Source organism: Solanum verrucosum, unplaced genomic scaffold (genome assembly GCF_900185275.1).
Source record: "Solanum verrucosum unplaced genomic scaffold, falcon-dt-bn FXZP01000022.1, whole genome shotgun sequence".
Classification (NCBI taxonomy): Eukaryota; Viridiplantae; Streptophyta; class Magnoliopsida; order Solanales; family Solanaceae; genus Solanum; species Solanum verrucosum.
Window position 1 is genome coordinate 1,612,566 of NW_026020086.1, and position 12,633 is coordinate 1,625,198.

Genomic DNA, 12,633 nt, shown 5'->3' on the forward strand with positions numbered 1-12,633 from the left:
CTCTGTTTTTTTCATATTTATCAAACACGTACAAATAACTATGCAATAGAAGTACAAAGCGAGAGTAAAAATAAAACATCAAAAAGTAATAAGGTTGATACATGATAACGAAAGCTAAAGACAATTTAGTCATTGACAAAAAGTTTTGCAAAGCAACTACAGTAACTTTTTAGATCAATCATATTATTCCATTTTAATTAAAATGACCATTTTGCCGTTGAAATCATAAGTAAGCATGTTAATGTGCTACCTGCTTTACCAACAAGGATTGTGGTAGAGTGGTAAGTATTTCTTCATTCTTAATCAAAATGTCTCAAGTTCAAGCCCCCTTGGGTACAGAGTCGCCTTTGTTAGGGAGCGCTTTACCCCCAATGTGTGGGACTTCTCGGATTTATGGAATAAGTAAGGCAAATTCTAATTTTATAATTTTATTTTAAAAATTCTCGAGACAGGTAATATAACTGTAAAATAGTTCAAGTCAAACGTGTGCATCATACAACAATTTTTTTTACTTGGACTAATAAAATGGTGTTAGCTACACTTTGGAAAGGTTGAGTGTGCATAAAGTTGGATGACATTTGTTTTCTATACACATTTATTATGTACCCATTTTGCAATCAAAATGTATCAAATCTCCAATTGGTAATTTGGTATGGCACATTATAGTTTCCTTCATACCTAACACACCCCATATGTATTTGTGTAAAAATGCATAATGCAGTCTACATAATATGAAAAGCAACAGTTCTACAATGTTGGATTAAGGATAGTATACAGACGAGAAGCTTGTACCCCCTGACGGAGGATAGGTCGACGAGAAGGACAAGAGGGGTGCATATTACATCTCAGGTGAATCTCACGTCAAAATTGGAGAGAAAAGTGAAGATGACACAAGGTTACATGTACACACATTTTTTTCATCTCGATAATCACATAGTCCGAGGAACAAATATGCAAACGTCTGTTGGGCCAAAACGAACAATACATGCAATGGGATTTGGTCGTGACGGAGTTGGCAAAGCCTTAAGAAAAGAAGAAAAAAAAAAGTCGTCCTGCCCTTGTTCTAATTGGCACTTTTCTCTAATTTCAACAGATTGTTAAACCTGTCTTCCTGGCAAGTGCAAAGAAAAATTACAGAACATCAAAACTCAAACTGTGGAACTTCATAGCTCCGTTTACGAAGAGATTTATTCACGAGAACGGAACAACTATAACCGAATTGATTAATCAAGGGCAAAATAAATACAAAATCACCCTTGGGATCTTTGAATTTGACAAGAAATATTAGGGAAGAATGAGCTTTACTACCTAGCATATTGCAGTCATGTTGTACACAGCTCTATTCACATACCTCAGTAGGACTAATTTTAGAACGTCGATGTAGTCTCTAAATGATTTTAACCCCGTGAGGTAATTTCACTCTTAATCTTTTCCACTTGATCTTAGCCAAGGATGGATGCAAGCTGAGCACATGCTCTGGCATGAAATCATGCCTTGTAATTATCCCCACAACAGGTATCCTCTGCAGACAAGAGACAAGAACCATTTATCAGGAAAATAAATGGAAAACATGTTTGGTTCCAAACAAGTAACGATTATACAATCAACATGGTAGATGAAATAGGGAGAGCAAAAGAAAATTTAACTGTGAGGGAACGGTTCATACTTAATCACCATCAGTGGATGATGAGAATGTTGATCGGTTGATGCAACCAGGAAGATATTCAAAATGTAAAAATAAACAAGACAACGGGAACTCAAAAATCACAAGGCTGATTCAGAAGAATTTAACTCTTACAGAGAGGTATTGATCATTGAACCTATTCGGTTGTCTATAAAAAAAAATAATGGACAATTTATTTCACATCAAATACCTAAAAAGAACGAGATTTTGGTGAAAGATTTCATGAATGAATGAATATTAAAAATTAGCGAGGTCATACACAAATGCACTGAAACATGCATGCAGAAAGCTGGGTAATCTATCCTTCAGGTTATGTTAATGTATCTTTTATCAACTGTTAAATTACTTTTAGGGATAAGATACAGCATCTAAGTATATCATTGAAAAAGAATTTGAAACAGAAAAAATGAGGAAACAGTTCTTACCCCAGAAACCTTGGGTATTACCAGAAGGTGCCTTAAACCAACTTCTCGGAAGAGCATCAGAGCCTTCGCCAAGGACATAGTCTCTACAACAGTGAAAGGCGAAGTGTTACAAAAAGGATGCAGATCTATAAACATATCTATCTCTTCATCTGTCAGTTGTATATCTTCCACTCTGTCTCCATGGTCTAAACCTTTCTTTGCAAAATCATCAGCTGAAAACTGCTCAAAAGCGTCAACTCCAGCAGGTACAGGATTTTGAAGAAATGCTTTCTTCTTTAGCAATGTAACCAGATGTGCACGGAGTACCAAACCAAATAGAACTGGTGCTGCGGAATGCGGGGGCTCATCCACCACTGGAAAGCCATTATGCCCGGTGGTTTTGAGAACATGAACTATGTTACCAACTTTCTCAATGCCATTAAAGAACTGGAGTGGACCTGTGACCACATCACTCACTGATAGTTGTCTTAAGTAAGGTTCAGCATGACGTTCCAAGTAAGGGAAACCCTTCGCCCTCATTATGAGGTCATATATATTCCTATTAAATGCATCAGCTACAGTTTTGGAGATAAGAAGAACTAGCATCATTAGAGGTAGCAAGAGGAGGTCATTAGTCAATTCTAGGATAATGACGCATAAGGAAACTGTCATTCTCATAGAACCCCCAAGAAAGGAAGCTGAACCTAAAACAGCAAATAGGCCATGGTTAAGAGTTGAGTGCGAACCAAACATCATCCCAATAAAACGACCATAAGCCGCACCTGTCACAATGACAGGCACAAAGAGACCTGCAGGTGCGACTATCCCATAACTAAAGATGCTCAGGAAAAAACAGGTGATAAAGAAAATCAGCATTGAGAAAGGGTGAAACTCGGCATCAGTGTTCTTGCTGAAAAGGTTCTTGATGGCATCATCATTCGTGTTAAAAAATAAACTGGCAAGATCATTGTAGTGACCTGGAGGACACTGAAACTTCTTATAGTTACCATTCCGTCCAATTGTGGGGCAAGGTTCTGATGTATCTGAAGGGCAAGGGCGGCAAGGTGCCAACCATGGTAATCCAAAAAGAAGACAAGATGTAAAAATGGAGACTGTAAGAGCCAGAACTATTTTGTAAGCAGCTCTTCTCCTAAAAAGAAAATGAAAAAGAAGCCACATAAAAACATTAACTTTATCATGCCGTGAAAAGGAAAGGAATATATGAAAATCTAAAAGCCAAAGTGAGATCATACTCGTTAATTCTGTTATAAATCCGCAGAACCTTATCCTGTAAAAAGTTGTACAAACTTGCCCATATGCCTCCAATAACTGCTAGCAAAAGAACAGGAGGCACATCCCAGATCTGATATGCAACGTTAGCTGACGTGACATCGAACATTATGAGACCTCCTTTACCAAAGAGTCCACATTTCCCACTTAAGCAAACATCAATCAAAGCACGAAGGACAATTGCAACCACAGCCGTAGTAAAAAAGGCTCTCCACAATAGAGCACTTCTCCACCTGCAACACAAAGGAAGTGCGTACAATGTCAAAAAACAGAAAGGAAAACTACAGCATCCTTTTTAATCACACCAAACAAATCCATATTTCAGTATACATCACATCAATCTACTACCGTATGTGCGATATATAAGAGATGAGAGACCTGATAAAGGAAATTTTCAAATTGTTTAATCTCCAAAAGCTGACTTGGCATAGCCATCTATCCCATGGGAAGAAAACCTTACTCACTTAAGTCCACACATAACTACTTATGAATAAATGTTCCTTTGATAGACCATTCCTTTACCATTTAGACACCCATTAAGACTCAACTTTACAGGAAGTTCACGTCCAGCAAAATCAGCTCAGGCAAAACTATCTCCTCTTAAGTATGTTGAACGAAATACGATTCAAGAAAATCAAAAGCGAGTTTGGACCATCCCCATTGCCTAATCGTCTTTCAGAGATCATTGATAGTGTCTCCACTTGGGAGCCGAATATAAAAATATCAGAACTTATGGTCAAAATACATTAATGATTAAACGACAGCATCAATCACTTCAACAATATGCTTTTGGCCTTGGATTTAAGGCAACACTTGCTAACAAATATCTAAAGCCACAGAAGATGTTAAAAAAAAACATGAAACTAAATATCAAAAAAATTGAGAAAGATAAAATTAAATATAAATAAAAGGAGCATATTTCAAGTACCGGAAGAAACTTTCAATTATTTTGAACAATGAAAAAAGCCTCAAAAATTCAATTAATATGGAAAAGAGGGAGTAATAATTAAAGCTTCTCTCTCTCTCATAATCTTCAATCATCAACAGTCAACATATAGGCTATTTTGCAAGACCAAATCCTCTCCCAAGAGCCAACCTAACAATTCAGTAGTCCATGCACCACATTTTTTGTTGGACTACAATAACTGCTTTAGATATTCCATCCTTTAAAGACAAATTATAACTTACAAGAGGAAGTGCAAAGCCACCAATTATAAGGCAATCCAAAAAGTCCCAGTCGGACAGTGAAGTCAATTTCAATATCAACGTTGTGCGTAATGTGCGGGCATACTAGAAGGGATAGGTTTAGGAATGAAGTTACACAAGACAAGGTGGAAGTGGCCTCCTTGGCAGACAAAATAAGGAAAGCGAGGTTGAGGTGGTTCGGGCATGTGAAGAGGAGGTGCACAAAAGAACCAGTAAGATGGTGTGAGAGTTTGGCTATAGCAGGTTTTAGGAGAGGTAGAGGTAGGCCTAGGAAATAATGGGAGGAGGTGATTATAAAGGGTATATCACACCTTCACCTTGTTGAGGACATGACCGTATATTGGAAAGTATGGAGGTCATGGATTAGGGTAGAAATGTAGTAGGTGGCTGAGTGTTATGGTACTTTTACATGGCAGAGGCAGGGGTCTAGTCTCCTCGTCTCATCTTCTCCTTAATAAGTAATCTTATGTATTCACATAGTATCTTATTCTCTATTTTTACTACTACCTGTTGCTTCATTTGCTTTGTTTACCTTGCTATTTTTACAATCGTTATTTCCTTCAATTTTGCTCTGAGTACACTTCCTTTGAGCCAAGGGTCTATCGGAAACAACCTCTCTACCCCACAATAGTAGGGGTAAGGTTTGCGTACATCTTACCCTCCCTAGACCCAACTCATGGGAATACAATTGGTATGTTGTGCCAATTGTCCTGCCGATACTCGATAGAAATATCGACTTTACAAAGGCTAGCGGGTGTTGTTGAGTTGTGCATAGTATCAACCATCTGAGAGAGAATATCTACTATCATCTTACTAACACAGATATAGCGATAAAGGCTATTATCTTCCGAAAACCTGTTTGTTTACCAAGAATCAGCCTAAAGCATGTTCATTTGTTTTAGATATACCAAGATGCCATTTCTTCGAGAGCAAACAACAGACCGCCAACAGGAGCTCGGAAAGCAGCAGCCATCCCAGCAGCTGATCCACATGTTACAAGATCTCGTCGATCTCTATCATTTTTAAAATACTTCAGCCATTTCCAAGTTAATCCATACTTCTGTGACCCGCCTTGACTTATTAGTGCTGCAATGCAAGCACCAGTATGAACCATGGGGCCTGCTTTTCCGATTACCAGAGATCCTGATACTGCAGAAATGCTTCCAACAATCTGTTCATTAAAGTTTCAAGTAAGGCTCTTACTCTAACATGTTGCACTAGGCCTTCGAAAAAGAGAAATAGAGGAAAGACAGACAGAAAATATGATGCAACGACAACATACCGAATATATTCCCACAAGTAGGGTCTAGGAAAGGTAGAGTGTAAACCAAACCTTACCTCTACCTAGGGAAAAAAAGAGACAAAACTCAAAAAATGTTTTATCAACTATTCACAGACGTGAGATAAGATGATCATAAACACTATGGAAGATTCAAATATCCATGCACAAACTGTAGACAAGCCCATGGTTAAATTGAAAAGGAAGTATCTTCAATAGGAAACAAATAGTTAATTGATTGATTTTGCAGATTTAAAAGCTCATAATTCATAACTTCACCACAACCCCAGGTAGAACACCTCCCAAATGTTATGAACAGTTTAAAACAGCACTGTTAGCTGCAGTTTAAGTCTGTTCTGGACTACGAATGGACAAGATTTCTAGACAACTTTTAGAAGTTAGTTGAAACTAAAGTTAGAAGAACCAAATGTTTTGATATGGAACAAATATAAGAGCTTATGTCAGAGGTTGGAGATCAAGCTGCTTCCAAGCATTGTCTAGTGAGCATTTATGAAGCACTAGGATGAGGAGGAAAAAATGTATGTATCACTAGGTTAAGCATGCACAGGATTCTCTTTCAAATAACAAACAGGTCTAGCTTCACTTGATATCTTGGAAATAACAGTAAAGCCTGAGTGTTTCTTAGGGAGCTCAAGATTTTTCACATTTTAAAGGTGCTTTGTGTCCAAACCAGTTGATCTATAATCTGAACCTCGAAACTCGTAAGAACTTCAAGCTTATCCAAAATCATTTAAGAGCGTCCAACAGCAACATATCCAATGTAGTCCCACAAAGTGGGGTCTAGGGAGGATAGAGTGTATCCAGACCTTACCCCTACCTCAGGGAAGTTCCATAAACCAGAATCTGCCTCACCTTATAAAATGAAAATAAAAGTAACCCTCACCCCCCAAAAAAAAGAAATCCTCTATGAGCTCACTTATGTAGTATGAAAGGCAATCCACATATCACATTAATTGATCAACCACGCAATTACATAATCCTTAATTCATGCAATCGTTCCCAAACACATAAATACACCACCAACACTAGAACTGAACATTAGTAAATAACATGTAAAATTGGGATAACGAAAAAAGGCATCTATATGAAAAGGCAATTCAAGGTCACGTTACCTTGACAAACAGTGTTCGCAGAGAAAATATTGCTGGTGCATCTACGCCATTCAAGTAAGCCTTAACTTCAGGTATACCTGAACCAGCAGCCTCTGGTGCGATAAAAGCCGTAATTAGACCGGCAAATAATGTCAGTCCGAAATTGGAAGAAGCAAATACAAGAAAAGCCGTTGTATACCTGTTGCATTATATCAAGAGTCATTCACCTCAAAAACATATTTATACAAGTACATGGAGTACTTTCTATTTATTAATACAAAAGAAATCATAGTATTCCACTCCACAAATTTAGAACACAGAACAGGGTTATTTCCATATTCCACAGTTCAGTTACCCTCAGAAACATATGCATAACATATACATGTATTTATATGACCATAAAATTCCAGTAAATAACCTCAAAAATAACATTTAATATCAGGATTGCACAAACAATTGATTATATCTTTTAACTAAAAGAACTTCAAACAAAAATTAGATGAAATAGCAGCAGATATCAGTTTGTATTATTTAGTTCAAGTAACTTCAACACAACAATCGAAGTCGTAGGAGGGCATTATACATCAAATCTAAAAATGAAAGAGAAGTGTATACCTTCTCGCACGCATCAGATCAGAAGTCACCACAAATTTCATTCCAGCAATGTTCTCAACAGCAAGATTGTTACAGAAACCAACAAGGCCAACAAGCAATCCAATGAAAAAGCACATCATCCATTTCATGGATACGTACTGCAATATTTGAATCTTCTCTCCACGCCTCCAATCTTGCTTGAAATAATCATTCTCCATGATTCTTCAACCAGGCAAACACCATTATTAGGCTTCTTTTATTTGCCAATCTAATCAGAGAAAGGGAAAGAACAAGGAAACATTTTCCAACCAAAAATATACCGAACTCAAAACCAAAATCTCCTTCCAGGAACTTCAAAACTAGAAAGAAAAAGGAATTGTACACACTCTTTATCATGTTTAACTCCAAGCTTCCAAGCATATCTTTCTACCTTTCCGGGTTTTTTTTCACCCAACAATACTTTAATGTAAACACTCTCATATATTTGCTCGAATACAATAATCATCATAAAAGTATCAAAATTCTGATCTAATTTTTCCTACTAGACTTGGACTTACCAAAGAATATGGATGAGTCTTCAGCTAATTCATGGACTTATCAGGTAAATACTGATTTTTTCTCTCTATTTTGTGAAATCTCTTAGTGTCCTTTCCTATCTCCCATATTCTCTTAGTGAAATCTCTTACGAAGCACCAGATGATTACTTAAATCCCGAGATTTTCTAAGCACAAAACTCTCTACCCCTAAAAAATCGATAGACACAGTAGAATAACTATTATCATGAATTATATGCTTCTGTATAGAAACAGTTGAATTCTCTCTCAGAGCATCAAAAAAATTCCATTTCTAAGACCAAATAATGAAGGGCTTCATCTTCATACCGAACTCCGTTACTATTAATTTACTGCAAATTAAACAATACATTACAACGTATACACGAATAATAGGAATAGAGAAAAGGAGAAACGTACTCGTAGTCGAGGCTTTCAATAGGGGAGACACTGGAGCCGACGATAGCGACCTGAGAAGTGTTGTTCGATGTTGATCGAGAGAGGCTGTTAAGCAGTGGATGAGTTAGCGACTCCTCGTCTTCCTCCGTCTCCGGCGCCGGCGCCGATGAACCATTGAGAAGAGCTGGAGAGATTAGTACGGACATTGATAGGGGTGGGGAGTTCAAAAGGAGCTGGTATTTGATGGCAGTTACTACACATTGATGAAGAAGAAGAGGAGGAGTTATAAGGATTGAATATTTGAGTTTCCAAAAAAGATTTAAGATATCTAATTTAAATTTATAATTAAAGAATAAATATATATATATATATATATATATATAAATATAATAAAATAAAATTATTATTTGATGAGAAAAATGAAATATTTTTGTTTGTTAATGATGGTAGGAATGATTTATGGTTGGTGTTAGTGACAAGTAATGGTGGTGGTGATTATTGTGATGGTGGAGGTTGTTGTTGTAGTGACTGGCGTGATGATAGTGATTCTTGGTGATTAAAATGGTGAAGTTAGTTGATGTTAGTAGTTGATTGCGTTAATTGTGACGATTGATGATATGTTGGTGTTAGTTGGCGAAGGTGATAATTATGATGGTTAATATGGATGGTAGTAAGGATATATTGCCCGATAGTGGCTGATAATGGTGGTTATTGGTGATTAAGTTGGTTTGCGTTGATTGTGGTGGACTGGGGGTTGATGATGTGTTGGTGGTAGTTGGCGAAGGTGATGGTTATGCTGGATAGTAGAAAGGATATATTGACTGATAGTAAATGACGGTGGACTTGGCGACGTTAACGGTAATGATAGTGATAGTGAATTTATTTATAATGATAGAAATGGTAAATAGTGATCCATAGTGATAGTGGTTGTGATAGCAAAGGTAATCGGTGGTTGGCGACACTAATAGGTGTTGACAATTGTGGTTGTAATTGTAAACACGGATATGGTTAGTGATGGTGGCAGATGATTGTGGATAGAGTGATGGTCAAAACTATCCATCTAAAAAAAATTTTTAATGACATTATAATTTTCTTCAAAATCTTAATAATTAAAATCTATTTAGATCAAATAAATACTTAAATCTTAAGGTTTAATGACATAAGGTTTTGCACCATTCAAATTTGAATCTTTATTGAGTGCAAATAAATAAGAACTTAATCTTCAATTAACTTAAATATGTGTATTTTGTCCCTTTATATATGTATAATATTTGATTATTTTAAAAATCTATGTTATTTTCGAATATAAAATAAACAATATACATGATACATTTATATTTGAATGATTTCTTATTTGTGCTACATAAAAATAAAAAGAACTCCTACAGAATTTTGTGCTACACATTAGGGAAATTTCTTATTTGCATTTTTGTGATAACAAAGACCAAAATTTCCTAAATGGGGAAGTTTCCTTTTAACAGCTTGTATATAAAATTTTGATTTTGTATTAATTTTACGAATTCACCAGAATTCAGTAGTTTTATAGTTATGTTTTGTATTTCTATTTAATATTATTTGATATGTATACTAAGTGTTTGGATTAATACATAATTGAGTAACATCTAAAGTTAAGTTGGTCATTTCCACTTGTTAATTATCTAATTAAATTAATTGATGAATTTATTAAAATAAAAATGAATTTGAACTAAAGTTTTATTAAACAATAAAGACAAAGGATTAACGACAGATATATGAGACAAGGTTAGTTAATTAATTTTGAAACTAACATTGATTTTGGTACCCCAGTTTATTTCAATTTCTTATGAAAAAAATAGAATAATTAGAACTAAATAAAGTTTCTTGATAACTAAAATCCAGTTCAACTTTTATATATTTTACTTGTTTATATAAAAAAAAAAGGGATAAATATATTTTTTAACTTTGTGATTTAGAGGGCATATACTCCTCTTTAGAAAAAATCATACATATATATCCTCATCATCCAACAAATAGTACATATATATATCGTCATCCAACAAATAATAGTGCATATTTATCCTTTTCATTAACATACTAAATTTTAAAAATAATAATTTTAAAATTATTTTTTTAATTTAAAAAATGTCATGTGGGTTTCAAAAATTATCTCACACATTTTTTTTACCCCTATAGACCCAACCCAACTAAAAAAAATTGATTCCTCTTCTATTCGTATTCTTTTTTTGGTTTCACATCCGGTGTTTGGTACCTTCATTGGAGCCCGATTAAATTTGGATTCCCACCAGAAAGTCCCACATTAGGGGATAAAACACTCCCTAACAAAAGCAACTCCGTACCCAAGAGGACTCAAACTTGAGACATTTTGATCAAGGATGAAGAAGTACTTACCATTCCACCACAACCCTTGTTGGTTTTTCTATTCGTATTCTATCCAAATCATTTTATGACTAGGAAAGGAGTTAGTTTTTTCTCATTTAGGTTAGGTAGGGGTAAAGATAAAAAAAATGTGAGGTAATTTTTTAAAGGTACGTAATATTTTTAAAATTAAAAAATCAGTTTTAGGATTTGGTTCCCTTTTAGTTCAGTAAATATAAATTCGTTAACAAAAAAAGATAAATATGTATCACTTATTAGATGACGAAAATATATATACACTACTTTTTAACAAATACTATATAGTCACTCTAAATTTTATAAATTTTAGGTTAGGTTTTATAAATTTCTTATTCCTTATATCACCATCTATGTTTTCTCAACAACCCCAATGGTCATTTGTAAGATTTTAATTAATACTCATGGTGAAAGAAAGAAGGGCATAACCACTACAAAAATTATATATATTTAGACTAACTACTAAATAGTTTATTATTAAAAGATTATTTTTTAATAATTTCTTTTAGTTTACTATATTTTTATGATAAGAAGTTATGTTTTAATTCTTATCAATGTGATGAGAAAGTTGAGAATCTTTGTTGGAGTACATGTTTTTGAAATGGGCTCCATTATTATAGGAAAAAGCATTTTGAGTGAGTTTATGATAGGTAGGTGATTAGAATATATGAGGACATAATTTTTTCTGAATATCATAAATATCCGTTCCTTCTTATCTCCTCTTCTTTCTATTTATAAGTCACTTATTTCGATATTTTTATTAATATTTGAGAAAGAAGTTGACATACTACAAATTGTCATATTCAACCTTTTCGCTAAATAAGATAACTATTACAAAATTGATCAGTCATTAATTTTTATGTTTGTAGCTGGTGAACGAGCTAATGACAATTATCAATTCATTCAATCACGTTATCCCCACAAACTTGCATGTCTTAGATTAATTTTTCGAGTTTAATGCTAAATTTGAATATTTCACTAATATAGATATCGAATAATTGTGTGAGAATATTGCCTAGTATTTATTATTATTATTATTATTATTATTATTATTATTGCATGAACCGATGTTAGACAATATCTTAAGCAAGTAGCATTCCTAGTCATCATATGAATGATACCTTTTCCAAGTAGAAAAGGCTAATAAACAAATAATTGTGTAAATATCCCAATTATATATTTTATTTTATTTTTGTGTATTAGATGGCCAACTTGATTATCCACTTGTGACTAATGATCCAATAAGGCCATTGGTGAAATTCGTCATTCTCCACTTACAAAATTCATTTTTTTAAAAGAATCTTTTAGAATATTCTAACGATTTCAAACAAAGATAACTAGCGGATCGAGCTTCAAGTTATCAAAAAACAAAATATTTGTTCTTTTAGAATATTTGATTATTTAATCGAGATAAAATAATATATTTTGACATAAAAATCGAGATCAAGTATTTTTAAAAAAAGTATTGTCTTATGTACATGTCTCTTAGCAATTTCGAGTAGCCATGACCCAAAATAATTTATAGGCAACTTGAGCAGTCTCTTAGGAGCCCCTTTTCTAACTTCAAGCTATTTGTCCTATTTTCTTGTTATGTGTTAATTTAAAATATGTTTTTCATTTCTTAATACATTTTAAATATCACAAAAAGCTTTATAGGATCCATGTTTCACATTTTCTTTTGATAGCTTTTATCATAAAATAATACCACTTCTTCAACATAAAA

General features: G+C 34.2%; 1 protein-coding gene across 2 annotated transcripts; it reads right to left on the minus strand.

The window, feature by feature from the left end:
* Positions 1 to 1,047: 1,047 nt before the first annotated feature.
* LOC125824348 (putative chloride channel-like protein CLC-g) lies at positions 1,048 to 8,744 on the minus strand. 2 transcript variants are annotated; one of them, XM_049503713.1, is made up of 8 exons: positions 8,541 to 8,734; positions 7,591 to 7,791; positions 6,997 to 7,174; positions 5,493 to 5,755; positions 3,342 to 3,611; positions 2,110 to 3,238; positions 1,352 to 1,522; positions 1,048 to 1,103 (listed from the first exon to the last, which is right to left on the minus strand). In XM_049503713.1, the coding sequence occupies exons 1-7, from the start codon at positions 8,723 to 8,725 to the stop codon at positions 1,388 to 1,390; spliced, it is 2,361 nt and encodes a 786-aa protein (XP_049359670.1). In that variant the 5' UTR covers positions 8,726 to 8,734; the 3' UTR covers positions 1,048 to 1,103; positions 1,352 to 1,387. The 2 variants fall into 2 exon arrangements, with proteins under 2 accessions (XP_049359670.1, XP_049359671.1); XM_049503714.1 differs by lacking the exon at positions 1,048 to 1,103 and having other exon boundaries at positions 1,272 to 1,522; positions 8,541 to 8,744.
* Positions 8,745 to 12,633: the final 3,889 nt, after the last annotated feature.

Bases quoted from the DNA above. Each gene is read 5' to 3' on its own strand.
- LOC125824348 (XM_049503713.1), bottom strand. From the start codon at position 8,725: ATGTCCGTACTAATCTCTCCAGCTCTTCTCAATGGTTCATCGGCGCCG. The intron at 7,175-7,590 runs GTATACACTTCT...ATAATGCAACAG, and splicing joins GATCTGATGCGTGCGAGAAG to GTATACAACGGCTTTTCTTG. The intron at 1,523-2,109 runs GTAAGAACTGTT...TCTTGTCTGCAG, and splicing joins TAATACCCAAGGTTTCTGGG to AGGATACCTGTTGTGGGGAT.